General features: G+C 41.0%; 1 protein-coding gene across 1 annotated transcript in view; it reads right to left on the reverse strand.

Annotated features, from left to right (window-relative positions):
- The window catches only part of LOC145417427 (pleckstrin homology domain-containing family F member 2-like), a 215,368-nt gene that overhangs the window by 90,051 nt on the left and 102,049 nt on the right, over positions 1-23,268 (reverse strand). Inside the window, exons 5-6 of the mRNA XM_080286110.1 lie at positions 21,953-22,059; positions 17,254-17,404 (exon numbers count right to left, since the gene is read on the reverse strand). Coding sequence (XP_080142236.1) covers positions 17,254-17,404; positions 21,953-22,059 — 258 coding nt within the window. The remainder of the gene's footprint in view (positions 1-17,253; positions 17,405-21,952; positions 22,060-23,268) is intronic.

Raw genomic sequence — 23,268 nt, forward strand, 5'->3', positions numbered from 1 at the left:
AAGAGAAAGATTTGGGAGTGCTGGTCCAAGATAGTTTGTCACCAGAAAAGCATATTAACAAGATAGTTGGAGAGACTTATAAACTCTTGACTAACATAAGAGTAGCATTTCATTATATGGATGAGGAAATGATGAAAAAATTGATAGTGGCCATGATCCGCCCCAGGTTAGAATATGGAGCGGTAGTGTGGTGCCCACACAAAAAGAAAGATATAAACAAGATTGAGAGAATAAAAAGAACAGCAACCAAGATGGTCCCCAGACTGACAGACCTGTCATTACAGAGAGAGGCTGGAAAAACTGGATTTGCCTTCCTTAGAGGAAAGGAGAAAGAGGGGAGACATGATTGCAGTGTTCAGAACCATGGTGGGAGTAGATAAAATTAACAAAGAAGATCTGTTTGTATGGGATAAGAGAGCAACAAGAGGACACGGAATGAAATTGAAAAAGTCAAGCTGCTTGAAGGATATCAAGAAATATAGCTTTCCTTACAGAAGTATAGACTTATGGAATAGCCTGGACAAAGAGATCGTCCAGTCTAAAAACTTAAACGAGTTTAAAGCTAACCTTGACTTATTGAGAAACAGCGACGGAAACCCACGAGCATAGTACATTCCGTGTATACCACAATTAGGTATATTAGGTAAATACTTAAATATTTGGAATGACTTAGACAAAGAGGTGGTGCATGAGAAAAACATTCATGTATGTAAAGGTAGACTTGATAAATGTGGATATGGAGACAGGACAACACGAGCATTGCTCAATTCCTGTATACTACAAATAGGTAAATACAAATAGGTAAATACACACACACACACACACACACACACACACACACACACACACACACACGCCTTGGGGGGTGGTAGGGGAATGCTTCCTAAATATGCCAACAATGAAACCACAGTCAATGAAGTACAGTACATCTTTTTAGTTGAAATCCTGTTTTTCCTTCACAAGCAAGTTACAGAAGAAACTAACCCAGTGTCTTATCCAAGTACAATTGGTACTCATCACAGGTTTAGGTTCATTTTACAGTGTACTGTTTATAATGGCTCAAACACGCTTGCATGCATCACCTTTGGTCATTTAATGGTGACTCTCCATGCTGCTCGATCTTTGGCAGCCTCTCTGTTCAGTCCCTTATCCTTCAGGTCACACTCCATGACCTCATCCTAGTTTTTTTTTAGTCTGTCTCTCACAACCCACCCCCAACGTTGATACTTTTCACATTCCACACACAACTGTCATCCTCCATCCTCTCAGCATGCCCGAACCATCTCAATCTACCCCTCCTCATCACAACACCAATAAACTCTAGTTCCAACTTTCCTCTCAACTATTCAATCATACTCTTAGTCACCAGTGCATTCAAGATGCACTACACATCCATCAAATCACTGTCATTTCTGTATGCTTGTGCTTTCAAATATCCATTTCCTTTACTGCCCAGGACACGCTACCATACAGCACTACACTCCTAACACATGCCACATACAAAGATCCCTTAGCATAGAGGGAGAGCACTCTCAATATCAAGTGCGAGATCATCTCCCTGAACTTCCTCCAACCACACTTTACCCTAGACACAGAGCTAGCTCCAGCCCCACCTCACGCATATAACATACAGTGTATTTATCTATCTATTGCCAGACACCTCAGTCCCATAAGGGGTGGCCACAAACACACTGCCTCCACATTACTCTATCCCCTGCCATTTCACTGCCCTGGTCCCAGCTCACACCCCCCTGTCTCATATACCTCTTCACTCCATCCCTCCAACTGATCCTTGGCCTCCCCTTCCCTCTCCCCCCCCTCCACCTCACTCACATACACTCTCCTCATCAGTCACTCTACATCCTCACCACATGACCAAACCACCTGAATGTATTTCTCCTAACACTTCCTATCACATCCACGACCACACCACAATGCTCTTTCACTTCCTCATTTGTCAGTTTCTATCTCCATGTAACTCCACATGCTCCTCTCAAATAACTGATTTCCACTGCTCTCGTTCTTGACTTGTGTACTTCCAACAACGTCCGAGCTTCACTCCCATACGTTAGAGTTGGCATCACAATAATGTTGTGCAGTGACTTTTTTACTTCTATGTTCACTTCCGTGTTTCTTATCTCTGCTTTCAAAGAACCAGCAACCTTTCTTTCTTATTGTACCCTTTCAAGCACTTCATCCTCCAAACTTCCATCCTTACTCATCACACTACCCAAGTACTTCAATGCACTCACATTTTCCATTTCCTCATCATCCAACCTCACTGTACATCCAGTGACTTCATTTCTCTTGAAGACCATCACTTTACTCTTCCCTACATTCACCTTTAGATTCTGTTTCTTACACACACTTTCAAACTCATTCACCAAACCTTGCAGTTCCCCTCTGTCTTTACTTGACAACAGAGTATCATCCGCAAACAGCAGTACAAGGAGTTTCCAAACGTTGCCATCTCTCATTAAAGCTGCTCTGACATCCACTGCCCTACCTTGTATCTCTTTTATAACCCCATCCATAAACAGAGTGAATATCCACAGAGACATGACAACATCCTTGTTTCAATCCAACATTCAAATAGAAAAATTAACTCAATTCACTATCCACATACACTACAGACTGAGCATCCTCATACATACTCTTCACGGGATTCAACAACTTCCCATTTACTCCATATATTATTAATATTTCCCTCATGTCTTTTCTATCCACCCCATCATATGTTTTCTTCAAATCCATGAAGGCTGCATACAATTTCATTCCCTTCTCTAAAAACTTTTTCACTAAAGAACTAAGAATGAATATCTGATCTATGCAACCTCTTCTCTTCCTAAAACCTCCCTGTCCTTCACCAACTAATTCCTTTGTTATTTTCCTAACTCTGTTAATAAATATCCTATCAGACTCTTTTCCTACGAAGACAAATGCCTCTGTGATTACCACATACTTCTTTTTCCCCCTTTCCTTTGTACACGGGAATAATTATACATGACTTTCAATCTTCTGTGACTCTATCTTTCTCCCAAACCAATCTGCACATCTATATCCATTCTACTACTATCCCTCCCCCAAACTTAAGCATCTTACCACACACTCCATCTATTCCTGGGGCTTCCCCCAATTTGACTTTCTTCTTTGCTTCCTCTACTTCCATCCTACTGATTTCTTCTTCTCTTCTCACCTCCCTTCTTCTCCCAGCCATTCCCCAGCCACTTATCCTCATATCACTTTCGTTTTCAATATTTAACAGTTCCTTAAAGTGTTCTCTCCATCTGATCACTTTCTCTCCCTTCACTGGCAATCTGCATTTATATCTTTCATTCCCCAGCTAACTTCTTTATCACCCTGTCTTACTCTATTTACCTCTTTCCAGAGGATTTTCTTATTTTCCCTCCACTTTACACTCAAATTCTTTCCAAATTCCTCATCCACTCTCTTCTTACTCTCTCTTATTGATCTTTTCACGTCCCTCTTCCTCTCTACATATAACTCTCTCTTCTGTCTCTCATCTTCTTCCATGCCTCTGTTTCCCATCCACTCAATATATGCTTTCATCTTTTGCGTCATGGCCTGTCTCAATTCTTTAGTCCACCATGCTGTTCTTTGCACCCCTATTAGTCTTCCCTTCACCCCACCCACCACCTCACATGCTGCACAGATTTAATCTATGAATATCTTGCACACCCCTTCCACCTCCCCCATCTGCTCCAGATCATATCTACTCAATCACTCTTCCACTTCTCTCTTTTATTCTGCCTTTTTTCCATCCTCCTGCAACCTTTCTACCCTCCTTGTATGGACTATAACTTCCTGTCCTTCCCTCCTTCTATTTCTCCACTGCATTTGACCCCTGACTTTCACCACCACCACATGGTGGTCAGGAAGTCCACTCTCCCAACCTCTGTATGCTCTTGCATCCATTACACACCTTCTCATTCTGTCATGCACACACATATTATCAATCATTGCCTTTCGTTCATTCAGTTCACCACCCACCCTTCTTATCACTCGTCACGCATGTCTGTGGATCATTTTGTGTCTAAGGGTATTGGCTATCACCAACTCCCCCCCCCATACAAATGTCTACTTAAGCACTGCCATTTTCATCCACTTCTGCAGGCACACCCCACTCACCAACTACTTTCTCCTCCTTCACATTCCCTTCTTTTCCAGTCATATCTCCAATCATAAACACTCTCTCATTCCCCCTGTGTTTTTTTTTTTTTTTTCCCCCCATGAACGCTTCTATATTTGCCCAATACTCTTCTTTCACTCTACTTGTACGGAATTGCGTTGGCGCATACACACACAATCACCCACATTTGTAGTCCTACTTTCAATCTTACCCACACAATCCTTGAACCAACTGATCCATACTTTCTTATATTCTCCTTCCATCTCTTGCCTGGTTGAGAAAGGGATGAAGAAGAGAGGGAGTCTTTCTGGAATGATGTTGATGAGTGTCTGCAGAGTTTTGGATCGAATGTGAATGTGGTAATGATGGGAGATCTGCATGCTAGAGTGGGAAATGTAGCTGATGAAGGTATAGTTGGCATGTATGGTGTGCCTGGAAGAAATGAAAATGGGGAACGAACGATAGGAATGTGCGTTGAGAGAGAGATGGTGATTGGAAATATCTTGTTTGAGATTAAAGATATTTATAAGTATACATGGGTGAGACAGTAGGGTGGAAGGGTTGTTGACAGAGCACTAATGGACTATGTGGTTGTGTCCAGGAATGTAATAGGGAGATTGCTGGATGTGAGAGTTTGGAGAGGGGAGGGTGGAGGTGTCTGACCACTACCTGGTAGAGGGAAAGTTGAGAGTAGGTAAGAGATGGGTGAGAGCTACGAGATTTTGGTGTGGCAGGGAGGTTTTGAAAGTAAGTGAGTTGGATATGAGAGAAAATAACGGAGTATCAGGAGAAACTGAAAGATGAGTGGACTGCAATGAAAGATCAGGAGAATGGCAGAGTGGAGGGGAAATGGCACTTGTTTAAGAGTGCTGTGGTGGGGCATGCAGAAGAGGTGTGTGGTGTGAGATGAGTGGGTGGTGGTGTAAGAAAGAGAAGTGAATGGCGGTGTGAGGAAGTAAGTATGGCTGTGGTTGAGAAGAGACGTGCATATGAAGTGTGACTGCAGAGGAAGGATGAGGTGTCATATGAGAGGTATAGGTAAATGAGGAATAGGGCAAGAAGGGCTGTGTGTGATGCTAAAGTGGCAGCAGATGAGAGGTGGGGTAGGCGGTTGACTGAGAATTTTCAACAGAATAAGAAAATGTTTCGGAAGGAAATGAAAAGGGTGCAAAAGGGAGACTTCGGGAAGGAAGAGAGAGTAAAAGCAGAGGATGGAAGGTTGTTAATTAAGATGGATGCAGTAAGGAAGAGACGGGCACAGTATTTTGAAAGACTTAAATGTAGAGGAGGAAAAGGAGGCTGAGACTGTGGCAGAAGGAAGGGTGCAAGGAAGAAATATGTTGGGAGAGTTGAATGACTCTTTGTCATGATGAAGTGTGGCTGGCAGTAAAGGAGATGAAAACAGAGAAAGCTGCAGGTATGGATGGGTGTGCTGTGGAATGCCTGACAGGTGGTGGAGCGACTATTGTTGACTGGTTAGTAAGATTGTTGAATGTGTGTTTTGTGAAAGGTATGGTGCCAGTTGACTGGGCAAGTGCTTGTGTGGTCCCACTGTATAGAGGTAAGGATGATAAGTATGAATGTACCAGCTTTATGGGTATAAGTCTGTTGAGTGTTGTAGGTTAGGTGTATGGCAGTGTGTTAATTAAAAGAGTCTGAGAGGGTACAGAGGTAGTGATTAGTGATGAGAAGTGTGGCCTTAGGAGAGGGAGGGGATGCATGGATCAGGTGTTTGCTGTGTGACAGGTGTGTGAAAAGTATTTAGCAAAGGGTAAGGATGTGTTTTGGGCATTCATGGATTTAGAGAAAACGTATGATAGAACTGATAGGGAGGCTTTGTGGACTGTTTTAAGATTGTATGGACTTGATGGTAGGTTGCTAAAAGGAGTGAAAAGTTTTTATGTAAATAGTAAGGCATGTGTATGAGTGGGAAATACTGTGAGCGATTGGTTTCCCGTGAGAGTGGGGCTGTGGCAGAAATGTGTGATGTTGCCTTGGTTGTTTAATATTTATATGGGTGGTGTTGTATGGGAGATGAATGCAAGAGTGTTAGGTGGAGGTCTGAGTCTAGTGAATGTTGATGATAGAGAGTGGAATCTGAAGCAGCTGCTGTTTGCAGATGATACTGCACTGGTGGCTGATTCGGAGGAGAGATTGAGACAGTTGGCAGAGGAGTTTGGAAGAGTGTGTGAAGGGAGGAAATTGAAAGTAAATGAAAATAAGAGTAAAGTGCTGAAGTGTACGAGGTCGGTAGATGGCAGGAAGATGAATATAGTTTGTTCTGGTGCCGGACATCATTTTCATGATGAGTTGTAGTCTCACACTATTTTTACATATTACATACAAAGGTTCATTCATTCATTGCATGAATGAACATACAAAGGTGCTTACCAATAATTAAAGAGTGTGTAATATAGTGTGATGATAATCAACCAAACACCATCTTACTGTAAAGTGTGGCATGGGAACGTATGAGTGACCAGACTTGCAAAGCCCATCATTTTCTATCATAAACAACGAGGGTAAGGGAAGGCAAGAGAGAAATATGAATTGTATGTATGTTAAGTCTTGGGGGAACACATATACCCTATTGGTATTCTTTAATGTAATCAATACTACTTTATTGAGATGTATAATGTGCATGGTAAAGTTGTGATGCTTCTATTCATGTATAAATCCCAGTTGTCTGTGGAGTTTGGCACCTCTGATTTATGCTAACCTCAGGATCACTCCCAGCGGGGAAGCCAGCCAGCTATGGCAGAACGCACTTATCATTCAAACAAGAGGGACGTATTTACTCTGGGCTGTGTTGCAGTTGTATCTTTCTGTGGCCAATAAAGAGAGATAAATCTGCTCAGTTTTCTGCCACCTGCACATGCTACCTACCTACCATTCCTTCAACAGGATCTACACCGATTCCCACCATCTCCTGTGTGTGTGTGAGAGACACTGGTGGAGAAAGTGTCAGCCGGAAGTGACTTCGACCAGGCGGAATATTATATCTTGGTAATCTGCTTGGAACAGTGCAGTCACACCTTAGCTGATACATAAACTGGTGATCAGCCGTGGGGTTCCAATAAGCTGATACATATTAGTGACCAGTGGTGGAATTCCTACAAGCCGAAACAAGTTTTGAATGGTGAGTTGCTTGAGGAGGTAGAGTGTTTTAAGTATTTAGGGTCACATGTTGCTGTAGATGGAAGAATAGATGCAGAAGTGAAGTTTAGAATGAATGAAGTAGGAAAAGGTGCTGGGAGGAATGAAAAAAGTGTTCAGATGTCGTCCACTTAGAATGGATGTAAAAAGAAAGCTGTATGAGGGTGTTGTAGTACTGATTGCATTATATGGGGCTGAAACATGGAATATGGGCGTAGCAGAGAGGAAAAGTTTGAATGTTATGGAGATGAGGTGTCTGGGGAGTATATGTGGAGTGACGCATATGGATCGAGTGAGAAATGATGAAGTGCGAAGTAGAACTGGAGCTGTGCGGGAGATGGCTGATCATGTTGAGCAGAGGGTGTTGCGATGGTTGGGCATATGGAGAGAATGAATAATAAGCGATTGGTGAAAAAGATAACTAGATCTGATGTGCGAGGTGTACGGCTGAAAGGAAGACCACGAAAAGGATGGATGGACAGTGTGAAGAAAGCGTTGGATGCGAGAGGGATGTCTGTTGAGCAAGGAAGAGTGGCTGTGCGTGACAGAAATGATTGGAGAGAAACTGTGAATGAATAAATGATGATGCAGCCCTGAGGGGATATTCTCCCGCATATGGTCTGATCAGCTGATCAGGTCAGGTGCAGTTAAGGGGATGAGTCCATTATGATGTGGCAGGGGTAAACCAGCTCTGCTGTCGGGCCCTGCTGCTGATGTCACTGATTGCACTGAGCAGTTGACTCTTGTGCAGTGGGGATCTGTCCCTTCTCCCCTTAGGGCTAAGATGCGAATGAATATGTCTGAATGGATGAGTTAATTGGGAGTGCCTCATCCTGTCTTGGCTACCTCCCTTTCCTTGGGGGAGGCAGCCTAGGTATATCTTGCACACAACAAAACATGCTCCTTCTTTTGCCCTCGCATGCTCATTTACTCCCACGCATGTAACCCATCCATACAAGGACTCCCTCACATTCTCATCACCGGAAATAATCTGGGTTGCCATTCAATGTGGAACTACCCTAAAACAAGATTACTGCCACACTAAGTGGGTGGATGATGGGCATCCCCATCTACCACACTGCTTGATCTCTGGCAGCCTCCCTATTCAGTCCCTTGTCCCTCAGGTCTGCACTCTATGACCTCGTCCCAGGACTTTTTTGGTTTGCCTCTCACAACCCTATCCCTGATAGTCACACTTTTCACATTCAGCACCCAACTATCTTCCTCCATCCTCTCAACATGCCCAAACCATATCAATCCTCCCCTCCTTATCACAACACCAATAAACTCCAGTTCCAACATTCCTCTCAACTCTTCAATTATACTCCTAGTCACCAGGCCTCGCATTCAAGGATGCACTACACATCCACCTAATCACTGTCATTTCTGTAGGTTTGTGCATACAAATATCCTTTTCCTTTACTGCCCAGGTCACCCTACCATACAGCATTACACTCCTAACACATGCCATGCACAAAGATCCCTTAGCACGAAGGGAGAGCCATCTCAATATCTGGGGAGGGAACAGCTCTCTGAACTTCCTCAAACCACTCCTTACCCTAGCCACAGAGCTAGCTCCAGCCCCATCTCCAGCACATAACATGTTCCCCCAAATATTAAAACTTCCACACACTCAAGAGACTCACCAGCAAGATCAATCCTTTCAAGCCTGACAATCTCTAAGCACTCCCTAACACACCGTAACACGAAATCAGCATTATCTCAGAGTCTACCTCTGACAACACTACATCATCTTATGCACCCTTTACGGCCAAGACTGCACAAGATGGAGTTACTTCCCACACTCTTGTGGCAAACAGCACATGACCATGCTCCCTCTGCTCTGACAGTACCACCACAAGCCTTAGATACCATCACTTTTGTTCTGTCTGAATTTACTCTCAAACCCTTGTGCCCCATTGTGTCTCTCCATTTCCTAAATCTTTCATCTGCCTCCCTTTCATTCTCTACAGTCAATACCAAGTCTTCATGTGTGTAGACAAAATACTACTTTAAGAGGAATCACTTGAGGTAGTGCTGCTGTTGGGTGTCTGCCCTTTCCTCTCCTCCATCCTTCTTTCCTTCCATCCTCTTCTGTCTATCTTTCCTTCAATCTTTCCCTGTCCTTCTGCCTATGGATGACTTTACACTCCCTCTTCTGTCTTTCTTTCCTTTATTCTTTCCTTTTCCTTCTGCCTGTGGGTGACTCTACACTGAGTGACAACCCAAATGGTTTCCTGTACAACAGGAAACCAAATACTATGCTGGGTGGTAACCATATAACCAAATTCTGGCGCCTTGTGGATTAGTGGGTAATTATTGCACTCCAATCGGATTGAGCCAGTGAAGGTTTATATCCAAGGGGTGGTTGGGGTTGATTGCTCATGTAATGCCACTCAGGGATGAGTGAGGCTGGTCACTCTCATCTTAAATGTCAGGACCAACTGCCTATCCCCGGGCTTCTACGCTCCTCATGGGGCAATGTAGGATTGGATGATGGATGGATGAATGGATGAAAAGGAACATATGTTTGGCTAATGAATGAGGATTTAAATGTATAAAAACATTCATTTCTAACTTCAAAACAATTTTATACTAAACCAAGAACAACTTTAAGTGAAAAATGTGCTTTAACAATGCAAGTCAATTATGAAACAACTTTATTAGGAAGAGGGCAACGAGTGCAGAAATGAACAGTATCTTTATTTCAGACGTTTTGACATTTAAAATGTCATCAGTGATGTAAAAGGAATAATAAATAGCAAGATTAAACACTAAAAAGACTCACAAAACTGTGCAATAATTAAACACACACACACACACACACACACACACACACACACATACACACACACACACACACACACACACACACACACACACACACACACACGCACACACACATACACACACGAGAGCTACCAAGGAGAGCAGACATGGGCCGACAGCGCTCCATACTGAGCCAGCATGGCCAGTGGCATTACCTAAATTAGTATCTTTATATGAGTCAAGCTCTGTACCAGGTTAGACTAAATGGTTTTTTATTTTAAAAAAAAAAAAAAAAAAAAAAAAAAAAAAACGTTTAAATAAGACTTGCTCAAACAGAAAAGAGAACCGAGTAGCGAAAGAATGCGCTCAATCAGCTGATTGTTTGTTTAGACTACAACTGCCCAAAGGAATGTAAGTACTCTGTGCTTTTAGTATTGCAAAATGGCCACATATTTTAGTAAAGCAAATTTGGAAAAGAAAAGGGATAAAGGTAGAAAGCTAGATCATGATTTCTACCAAGAACTGGTTGAAATGGAGACTCACAATAAACTGGTAGAGCGTGTACAAAGCCTGGAGATGGCTTTCCAAAATGAAATTGATGAAATAAAGAAGCAGATGCACTTGCAAAAGGAAGAAAGAGAAAAACTAGGAAGGGAGGTTAACAAGAAAGACACAACCATATGTGAACTAACAGTGGAATTGAGCTAACTCTCATCCCTTTTCTGTCCAGCTCTCTAATGCAAGAGTTAACCGTTACTCCCAGTCTTTCTTTTATGCAACAGGTCAGCTCTGGAACTGTCTCCGTCCGTCTGTATTTCCTGCTGCCTATGATCTCCAGTCTTTCAAACGTAGTGTGTCCAGGCATCTCAAAATGATCGGACCTTGAATTTGGCTCTCTATTGTATTTTGTTTTTCTCTTGGAGGGAACTGTTACTGCGGGCTCATGGCCTTTGGTTCCTTCTTCCTCGCATAAAAAAAAAAAAAAAAACTTAGGAGGAAAATGAGGGAAATGGCAAGTACAGTAGTCAACCACGAGAGTGTTATGGAAGAGTTCAAAAATGATACAGAAACAATTAGGTAAGTAAGCAGTCTGATAGACCAGAGCAGTGATACTGAGGAGAAGATAACACAGGTGAATGAAGCTATGCAAAGCTACAAAAATGATGTGGAAACCACGTATGCTGAAATGGTGAAAGTAAAGAAAGACTTAGAAACAAGGGTGGAAGAAAAAAGCATTAAAAAGGAAATGAAAAGAATAATCCAAAACAATCCAAAGTTAGTCAGAGATTCAGTAGATATCAACAAATCTATAGTAATCACTGGTATAGAAGAGGAAGAAGTAAAAAACAAGATCTCAAGAGACAAAAAGGAGATGGCAAATGTAATGAGCTTACTGAAAGAAGTATCAGAGGAAATCTGTAGTAAAGACATAGAGGAACACAAAAGGTTAGGGAAATACGAGAAAAGCAAGTCAAGACCTCTAAAGGTAACTTTCCAGAGTGTAAACACTGTGGAGGAGATACTAAAAAATGCAAAGAATCTTATGGAAAAAGAGGAGTTCAAAAATGTATGGATAAAAAGATGCCTAACACAAGAGGAACTGGAATTACTGAAAGAGCTGTTCTCATAATAAAAATATATATAAAAAAGGAAGGGAGAAGCCTAAGTGATATTTACATTCACCTGGAACTACCTAATTTATTATGTATTGTCTAGATTTCCTGCCAATCATTTCATAGCGTATATATTAGCAGTTGTCACCACGCTGACATTGGCAGCCCTTCACTGCCCCTAGGCAACAGCATTCAGTTTACTGACATCTTTCAAGGTGAAACCTCGGCGGATTCGCGCCTGTCCAATTCCGCCGTTTTTTAGCCCCATGCAAAGGGCCATGGGACCTCTACCCCTACTAAACCTCGTGTGAAAAGGGGTAAAGGGCTAAGTGACTGCTGTGGAATGTGAACTGGCTAATTTATCAATGATGATGATGGACAGTGATTACGATCTTTCTGGTGACTCTAAAACAGTGCAAGTGGAAATGTAAATAATGTGTAAATAATGTGTAAACAGCAAGTGAAAGCAATGAATGTAAATATAACTGAACAGTGGAAAATAGTTTTATAAGTTACTGCAAGTGACAGTGCATAACATAGTGTAAATAAACTAGAATTGTAAATAATGTAATTAAAATAGAGAATGTAAATAGAAATGTAAATAAGTAGTAATATAAGAATATGAATATATATACTTGGAGTAATGAATGTGAAAGTTTCACTCTAGCATGTATGAATTCTGAGAGTAATGAAACTGAAAGTGACAGATTCGCTCTCAGCGCTAGTATACAGGACGAGAAAGTGAATGCCTGGTGTGAAAATAAACTACTAGTACTGAAAGAAACTTATAGATAAATATTGTATATATAAATAAGTGTAATAAAGTACTAGGAATATAAAGTGTGAGTGTGTTTATAATTAATAAATGACAGCTCCGCCTCAGAATACCATTGGGGAACCACCACGGGAGGAAAGCTCGTATGTGCTCGTAATTTACATTGATTTCACAGTGTTTTTTTTTGGAATATGGATTCCAAACTACTTGAAATTCATAGAATAGTGTTTGTAGTTATAATATCAGGCAGTGGTAACCATATTACGAGGTATTGGAAAGTGTCAAGTGGAGACTTCGTTACACAACTTCAGAAGTCTCCACAAGTCCTACGGTAGATGACGAAGGCTCAACAAACATCCCAGGGGAAAGCTGAAGGTATGTGCCATATGCATATATAATTTTAATATTCTAGGACTAATAACTGATTTTTGGCAAATATTTTAAAAAAGTCAGTCGGAGCGCAAATATCCTCGCGGGACGCACAAGGAGCGCAAAAACCCCGCAGTGTAGGGGTTAAGTGTAGTGGAGTGAATGGAATAAAATGCTTGTTGGGGATACATAAGAAGGCGTGGATGAGTGAAACTGTGCCAGGAGAGTGGAAAAAAGCTGTGATTGTACCCCTGTACAAATATATAGGTGAGCGAAGCGAGTGCAAGAATTATCGTGGCATAAGTTCACTGAGTGTGGTAGAGAAGGCATATGGAAGAATTATTATATTAAAAGTATGAAAGATATCAGAAGTCCTAGTGAGTGATGAACAAGGTGGCTTTAGCAGTGGCAAAGGATGTGTGGATCAAATATCTGCAATGAGACAGATAGTGGAGAAGGCTTGTGAGAAGGACTATAAGGTGTTCATTACATTAACAGATCGGGAAAAAGCATACGACAAAGTGGACAGAGAAGGATTTTGGAAGGGTTTGTGCATGTACGGTATAGATGGTATGCTGCTAGGTGTTGTCAGGAGTTTTTATGATGATAGTGAAGCATGTGTAAAGGTTAATGGGCATCTATGTGAATGGTTCATGATCAGGTGGGCGTATGACAAGGTTGTGTGATGACTCCATGGTTGTTCAATATATATATACATGGATGGGGTGATGAGAGAAGTCAAAACACGAGTAATGGAGAGGTGGATGGCGCTGGTAATGAATGGCGATGGTTGGAATATCTCAAATTTGTTGTATGCTGATGATGCAGTACTACTTCCAAATACTGGAAAAGAACTTCGTAGACTAGTGGAGAGTTTTGGTGATGTCTATGAGCTTCGTGTCTTGAGAGTAAATGTAGAAAAGAGTAAAGTGACGGTTACTGAGAGGGTGACTCCCAGTGCGATGTTACAGCGAATGGAGGGAGACTGGAATTGGTGAGAGAGTTCAAATACCTGGGTATGGTTATAGAAAAGAGAGGAAAATGTGTAAAAGAAGTGAAAAGTTGAGTGACACAAGGAAGGAGAGCTGCTGGTGCAATGAAGGCCTTGATAAGAAACAGAGGCTTGAGTGATGCAGTGGCACGAGGCTTACATGAAGTGCCAACTTTAACATATGGATGTGAGACTATGGTGTGGCATGAAAATGAAAAGTCATGAGAGAGAGCTGTGGAGATGGGACTGCTGAGGAATGTATGTGGAATACAGAGAGTAGATAGGATACAAAATAATGTGATTCATGAATGATATGGCACGAGGAAGTCTGTGGACACCAGAATCAAAGAAAGTGTACTGAGATAGTAAGGGATAACAACAGTGGTGAAAAAGGTACAGTATATCTGAACGAATTTGAAGGATGGAGGAGGCAAGGTGGGCCAAGGAGAAGGTGGAGGGATATGTTGGATAGGGGGTGGGATATGTTGGATGACTGTGTGAGGAAGAGAGGTTTGAAAGTCGGTGACGCTAGGGGATTGACGAGATCAAGCATGCTGGATAAATATTGTGAGGATATGCACATGATCAGGGATTTGGCGTCCCTTTATAACATGACAGCATCCGGATTGACTCTATCGGATACGTTCATGTGAAGCTACGTAATGTGGTGAATGTTTTTGGCACATCAGACAGAGCCAGGATTCTGGGGGCTTGAATGGTGAGTGAATGGAAACGTGGCCCATTGGACTGGGCAATTTTGGGCTGTCTGGACAATGCTACTCCTCACCCTGCCCTAGGATGGGAAAGGAGGTCTGGATGATGATGATGATGATGATGGTGAATCTGTTTTAGTCCACATTCACCCTTCCCTCCCCCCTTTCTGGCATTTTTAGGCAGGGAGTGTGTGTGTGTAAGGGTAAATGGGCATCTAAGTGAATGGTTCATGATCAATGTGGGCAGGCGACAAGGTTGTGTAATGTCCCCATGGTTATTCAATATACTGTATGTATGGATGGGATGATGAGAGAAGTAAAAACACAAGTAATGGAGAGTGGGATGGCGTGGTAATGAATGTGATGGATGGAATACGGTATCTCAAATTTGTTGTATGCTGATGATGCAGTGCTACATGCAAATACTGGACAAGAACTTGGTAGACTGAAGCAGAGTTTTGCTGATGTCTGTGAACGTTGTGCCTTGAGAGTAAAGGTAGAAAAGAGTACAGTGATGGTAAGTGAGAGAGGTGACTCCCAGTGTGTGCATGGAGAGAGACTGGAATTGGTGAGAGAATTCAAATACCTGGGTACGGTGACAGAAAAGAGAGGAATATTTACAAAAGAAGTGGAAAGTAGAGTGACACAAGGAGGGAAAGTAGCTGGTGCTATGAAGGCCTTGATGAGAAACAGAGGTTTGAATAACGCAGCTGCACGAGGCTTACATGAAGGAGTGTTGGTGCCAACCTTGACATACATGTGAGACTATGGTGTGGCATGAAAATGAAAAGTCAAGAGTGACGGCAGTGGAGATGCGACTGCTAAGGTATGTATGTGAAGTACAGAGAGGGGATAGGATACAAAATAATGTGATTCTTGAAAGATGCTGGGTAAGGAAGTCTGTGGATACCAGAATCGAAGAGAGTGTACTGAGATGGTATGGTCATGTGAAGAGAATGGATAACAACAGAGTGGTGAAAAAGGTATATCTAAGCAAATCTGAGGGAGGGAGGAGGCAAGGTAGGCCAAGGACAAGGTGGAGGGATATGGTTGATGAGTGTGTGAGGAAGTGAGGTATGGATGTCGGTGAGGCTAGGGGACCGACAAGAGATTGAGCTGGCTGGATTAATGTTGTAAGAAGTGCATGATCAGGGATTTGGCACTCCTTTTTAATGTGACAGCATTCAGACTGACTGTACTGGATATGTTTATGTGAAGCTACAGAATGTGGTGAAAGTTTTTTGGCATATCAGATACAGCCAGGCTGTGGGCTTGAATGATGATTGAATGGGAGTGTGGCCCACTGGACTGGGCAAAATTGGGCTGTCTGACGTTGCCACTCCTCACCCTGCCCTAGGGTAGGAAAGGAGGTCCAGATAATGATGATGATGATGATGTTTTTTTTTCTATTACACAATTTTGTTAGATTTTCTGGTGTTTAGTGTTCCTATTTTTTATTATTCCTTTTGGATTACTGGTGATGTCATTTTAAATATCAAAATGTCTGAAATAAAGATGCTGTTTGTTTCTACACTCATTGTCCTCTTCCTACTAAAGTTGAGGTTCCCTATGAAAACAACACTACCTGATGAATTAACTTTATACCGGACTGTCTATATCTGTAGATTTGCTCTGCTTCCCAACTTACTCCTAGTGTGAAAGTAAGTGCTCAAATCACTACAGGATGAAGATACATCTGGGACTAAGAAACAAAAAATGGCACACTGAAGGAGGCAGAGTTTCAGTGCCTGATTACCAACTCCTAGTTGCTATTTAACTGCTTTGGATATATACTTTCAGGAGATTCTAAGTATTTACATCAGGCAAGAGAGTTACAGCACTTCTCTCCTCAACTTCTTGCTGTGTAGAAATGTACCCCACAATGTCACTGTACTCGTGTAGAACTGAGACCAAGGGCTTCACTCTCCTCTTTATAGGCATCTCCATAACCTCCAAATATATATGTGTAAAATCTTGCTGCTTTACTTTAGTCTATGTGATGTCCCTTTGCTATATCTATTTCAGGTGACTATCTTGATGAGTATAACATCTACAGTATTTCTCATTTGTACTTTGTTTATCAGTTGTTTAAGAACAATACATAACCACAATCATAAAACATTTATTGCTTACAAACTCTATCCTGAAGCAAGTAATTCTAAGCATCACACACATTCCACCCATATAAGATGTGAACTACTTAGCCTCTAAGATATGTACAGTTGATCAAAAAATATCAGTGTACACACTGTGAAACAATTAGTCACCACAGACACGGGCTACTGGAAGATGCGCAATGATTATTCTCCAAGTTAGTACTTATATACAGTATCTGCATTCACAAGGATGTCATCCATTACTTGCCTGTGACAGTTTCTAGCTGGATCTCTTATTATAAGCACATTCAGATAACAACAGATTGATCTTGACTTTACAAGCTACACTGGTCATTATGGATATCACTGTATCATTATTTTGATCAACTGTACATACCACAAAGCATGCAGTGCAATGTAAGCAAGGGTGTGACATAACCAGACATTGTTAATGACAACCACTGCAATTTAAAACTTACTTTAAAATTACTGAATACAGAAAAAATTTAAAGGAGACAATAGGGATGGACAGAAGCTCAAGGAAGATAAAGAATGAAACCACTGCTGTTGGGAAAAAAACAATAAAAACAATACTAGCCTGATGCTAAGAGGATAACTTACTTTGTTTGAGAGGTCCAGATGACTGGGAAGACGAGAGTTCATCATGGCAAGAAAGGCAGACACGGAGAGGCTTGTTTGACTGATGCTGGAGCATGATTTTCTTACTAGAACATGGCCCACACACCACACGTCCACAGTTGCGACAGTGGTGCTATGTAAACAGATTAGGGTGCAGCTGGATGTATTGTGCATGGACTACATACAGTATATAAACTTCAGAGGAAACAACCCTTACATCATACTGTGTATCTGCTAGAAAACTCTGAAGACAGAACAGGTACTACCAACTGCTATGTGTCAGAAATGTCATCACCAAAACAACAAAAATAACAAGCACTGAACAGACACTCCCTGCATACCTGAACACAATAGAGTAACAATTGAAATGAGGACAATATGTAAACACCTTTTTACTACCCTATTCATATCTATTCTCTCCCTCTATGATTATACCACCTAAGCACACTCTCTCCTATCCTGTACTCAACAGACATCATAATCTCCATGAGTCACACCCTACCTAATTTATGCAACTCGTATATTCCTTCATCCCATCAATATGATGATGTATTCTCTCTTTTAGTCTTGCTACTAGTTGATGAATCAACCTGGACAAGCATCTAGTAGAGATGGGGTCAATGTAGGCTGTAACTAACTCCTCCAGTGCGAAAAGCCACTCCAAAGCTGAATAAAATCAGCAAGCAGTAGCAATAATAAAATAAAGATACAGTATGCTCTTGGAGTGAAGGGGTTAATGTCTGCATTTCCACAGCTTTCACTCTTGAATTTACAAACTCATGTCATACCAGTCTTACACCCACAAGGACAAAAACACACTTCAAGCAATCTTCTTGCACTCTACATATCGTACTTAGCTTCTGTGTCAAGGTTTTATGAACACCGGCCACTTTCCTTCCTGAAAGCCATTCTTCAGCTTTTATATATTTACTTCTATCACCAGGAGTGCATTACTTAAAATCATCCAACAATTCCAGTCTCTCTCCATTCACAAGCACATCAAACTCCGTCAACTTCTCTCTCAACAACCACCCTTTCAATATTATCACCACCACCTACTTTCAAACCTCACAGCATTGAACACATTCACATAACTCTCTGCCAGTTTATGACGACCATCTACAAACATTAGATTTGAAATACTTCATCCCACACCATTTATTGCTCTGACTTTCTCTTCAACCCCCTCCACAAATGCACATGCACGCACGCACACACACACGCACGCACACGCGCACACACACACACACACACACACACACACACAATTCTGCTGACAGGTTAGGGATTTATGCAGGTGCCCAACTGGAATCTCTTTTTCCTCAAGCAAAAACAATATAGTCTTACATTATTTATCCATTCATTCATTATTTACATCTGAAAAAAAAAAAAAAAAAAAAAAAAAAAAAAAAATGCAGCTTCCAAAACCCTTATATTTGGTGTATATTAATTAGATTCATGTATTTTTTACTAGTCATTTATCTTTTTATAGCTTATACAGCATGGTAAAGCATGTACACATACAGTACAGTAGTAACAAAATCGTCTATGCCTAATGTACAGTGTGCTAATCCCGAAGTTCTCTTACAATGTCAATATTACTTGCTGATAAACTTAAAAATTTCTCTGCTGCCACTGCCATTTCTTTGTGCTTAATATTGTCTAATATGCTTAAAACAGCTAAAAATGTCTGATTAAGCTAGTACAACTTGCCTGAAAAAGATGGGTTGGGTTAGGTTTGGAGGGGATAGGAGGGTTGACTTCTGGAGGGGTCTCATCCTAAACTAGTTTTCTCTAAAAGTAGTTCATCTTATGTATTTCCCACTTGCATGTTTTTTTTTTTTTTTTTTTTTTTTTTTTTTTTTTGTCTCAAATAATCATGTAACAACCATGAGGCTATCACAGACCCTTGTCTCATTCCATCACTTAATCTGAATAATTCAAATATCTCACTACTTAAGTACAGTACATTAACACATTTTGCTCCATGCTTGCAAGGACTTCTGCACCTGATGGCTGCTTCCCATGCTGTAGTTTCCTATGGCAGTCCAGTTGAGTCCCCTTACCTTGAGATTCCTGCTCAGGATCTTCTAGTTTCCATTGTCTGCTAACAGGGGATTTCTTTTTCATATTCAGGTCTGTACAGTACTTCATCCAGTTACTCATAAGATCTCTTTACAGCATTAGGTAGGTTTCCATCCACACTATTCAAATATAAAAGTATCCACGTGAAATAAATGCTGGTGAACCAAGGCATCGCAATTTCCAAAGTATCAGCAAAATGATGGAAAATACACTGAAGAATGTTTTGAAACATGAATTTTTGACTCACCACAGGAAAGCATCAGTCACTTTATTTGTCCTATATTGTCAGCACTACACATCATTAAATGTATCGGCATTACACTTATCATTAAATGTAAAGGACCTTATTCAAACTATTAATTATTAAAGAAAATTAAAGAATTATATAAATTATCAGCAAGGAATTACAAGTACAGCAAGGGTTGTTGGATTTACTTATATTTCTTTAACTCTTTTCTTTAATGATTATGAGTCTGAATAACGTTCTTTATATTTCAAGGTAAGTCTTACACTGACAATATAGGGCAAACACAGTGCCTGATGATGGCCTACGGTGGGCCAAAAATTCATGTTTCAAAGTGTTTTTCAGAGCATTCTCCATCTTTTCTCTACTTCTTTTAAAAACACCCAGATTTACCTCCATACTTCTCTCTTCATAGATGGCATAAGTAGATGGGTGGATACATGCTTGGTAGCTGGTTACACAATCTTCACTCTTATCATTCACAAGTACAGTCACTGTGTGTTCTTTCTCCTGAGTGACTCTACACAGCGTCAAAGTATAAACCAAGAGTCTCACGTTGTTACAACTCCTCTTTCACATACCAGTATTTTTTTCCAGCAGCTTCCAGCTACTGCTATGAAGCAATTAGCTGGCTTTGGCATTTGAATTTAGCTTCTAGCCAATACAAAACATCAGCTGTTCTGTGGCCATTCCCAATACAGGGATTCCTTAAACTGAAACATGGCATCATTTTTAGATTAGATCAGATTAAATTTTCACACGCTTTCTCCACAATTAGCTTTACTGAATGTATCTGATCCACTCACCCTCTACCTCTCTGGAAATACCAATGTTTCTCATATATCATGGAACATGACATCTACCTTACTTTCTCTAAAACAGTAGAGAAATACTATTCCATATACTCTGGACAGAATACAGTATATCATTTCCAGGTATTCACAAGGGGCTAGAGCTTGCTCTGTGGACAGGGTAAGGAGTGGTTAGAAGAAGCTCTGGGAGCTGTTGCCTCTCCTGACACTGAGGGGGCTCTCCCTCCATACAACAGGATCTTTGTATGCGGCATGTGTGGGAGTGTTAAGCTGTACGACAGAGAGACCTGGACAGTAAAGGCAGAGAATATTCATACACTCAAACGTACAGATATGACAATGATAAGATAGATTAGTGATATGTCCTTGAATGAAAGGCCTAGCGGAGATAGGATGACGATTAAAGAGTTATGAGGAAGGATTGGACTGGAGTGTATGGGTGTTGTGATGAAAAGGGGTAGACTGGGATCGTCTGGGCATGCTGAGAGGATGAAGGACTAAAACTGGGTGTGGAAAGTGAGAAGTGTGAACATCAGGGGTAAGACTATGAGAGGCTGACCGAAAAAGACTTGAGACAAGGCTATAGTGTGTGACCTCTGAAATATGGAACTGAACAGGGAGGCTGTCAGAGATCAAGCAGCATGGAAAACCACCATTAGGTGATCAAGGCCGATAAATACAAGCATGTTGGAGCATTTATAAATGATCCGAACACTCGGTAACTGGCAAATTACTCCACATTAGGTCTTTCACTTCCTTTGGTCTTCCTTACTTCTATAAAATGGATTAACATCAGTCTTCTTCCATTCTACTGGCAGAAGTTCACTAATCCTGGCTTTTCAGGGTATATGCCATGAACTGTTCACTCCCTTATATTTTATCTTATCTGTTCTAAACCAGCATACCAACTGCTAATGCCTTACAAAGTTTAACTTTTTCATAGCACTCTTCACTTCTGTCACTGTTACATTCTCAGGGACTATATTCCTTCTTTGTGTACTACTAACTCCAATAATTTTTAACAGTATCAATTATGTTATTCCCATTGATCAACTTTTAGCCCTTCCATTTGGCACTTACTTCTCTCCAGTTTTCATCCTACATATTTTTATTCAATTACCATTTTAGTTTATCTGTAAAATACTGTACAGTACCAGATTTTTAACTCATAATACCAAGAAAAAGCCACCACCATCCTTTCCCCCAGACTATCTAACCTTTATGGCTCAAGGATGTCTTATTTAAAAGCTGAGTAAAATCATCTGGTGTTTGAAAAAAAAAAAAAATTGCTTGTTTCTGGCACCTACAATCCCAAGACATCTTTTGTAAGCTAAAATAAAATCATCTGGTATAAACAGTGGAATACCTATGACACCCAGAACTGACCCGATACCTTGAATCAGTGGAGGTAACTTCATCATTCTACCCAACTTATTCATTAGCAGTTCACTCACTGTAAATCAATGTATGGTATGCTGGTCACAGTGTTCACATAAAACATCTCAAAGGATAACAATAAACAATATACTAAGATACTCACTCTCCTGTTGATAAGTGTGAATTGAGTCTTCTTACAGTGCATGCACACCTGCGTTTCCTTGTCCGGCACCCACACTGCTGCATGATTCTCAGCTGCCTTCTTCCCACCTGACATTGGATACTGGTTAACTGACTCGTAAAATTTATAAAACATTCGAAAAGCAACAGGACAGTCAAAATATAAACTATACCCAACCCATGGGCCCCCACAGGCTCCTTGATGTGAATGTCTGGGTCCAACAGTTGTAACAGTCAGTCACAAGGCTATGTTGTGTACAGGTTAAATGTTCCTTCAAGTGGAAAAGATGTAGGCAAGACAGGCTTTTGGTTCGTGACAGTGGGGAAAAGAGAACAGAAGATGCTCACTAATGACTATCATCAATGAAACATTCTTATGTGATACAATGATAAACGTGGACTAACCGCATTACGTTGGCACCCAATGTGGCAATTTGTAAAAAATGTTGAAAGTATTCTTCCAGCAATGAATTTTTAGTACCACATGCCATAATATTACAGTAATCCCTATACTATCTGGACGCCCACTTTCTGGACACCTCACTTACCGGACATTGTGGACTTGGAGCTTCAGAACCCAAAAATGCCCCCCCCCCCACCAAAAAAAAAAAAGATTTTTTTCCCCTCCCGTAATTTGAAATTGCCGTGCAGCGCCAAACAGCTGTTTACACCATGGCCCCTTCACCCCTTCCTTCCTCCCCCCTTCCCCCTCCACTGTCAGGGTTGCCATTTGGTATTTTTCATTACCAAATGTGGGCTAATTTGGTAATGAAAAATTTGTATGGTAATGAATCAGAATAACATTACCAAATGAATTTATTGCATGTATAAGGATACACAGGATGGAGATAGTGGATGGTCTGCTCTCTGATGAATTTGCTAGCCTACTTAGCGTGAAAATAATCAACATGCTGTTAATTATAAGGAGAAGGATTCCATGTATTTCCACTTGTTTATATAATTAGTGAAGAATAAATGCTAGCTTTACAAATTTGGTAATGAAAATTGAGGAGTTTGGTAATGTGGCTGTTGCGATCTGGCAACTCTGTTTCCCCGTCACTAACACTCCAACAGTTACTGCTTAACTTCGATCGCGAGTGGATGCTTATCGCAATGGATGCCACACGTGCTCGTTTTTTTGTGAATAAACAGTGAATAAACTGCAATACGCCAGTAGACCACATGGGAATTTACAGTGTTGTCCAGTGTTAAGAAATTAAAATTTAGAGTGCAAAGGATTAACTGTGGAGTGCAAACTGGCGGTTGAAACTGGCGTGGTGCAATTAACTATGTGCAGTG

Source organism: Coenobita brevimanus, chromosome 110 (genome assembly GCF_032717465.1).
Source record: "Coenobita brevimanus isolate Jiangsu-jjx chromosome 110, ASM3271746v2, whole genome shotgun sequence".
In the NCBI taxonomy this organism is placed as follows: Eukaryota; Metazoa; Arthropoda; class Malacostraca; order Decapoda; family Coenobitidae; genus Coenobita; species Coenobita brevimanus.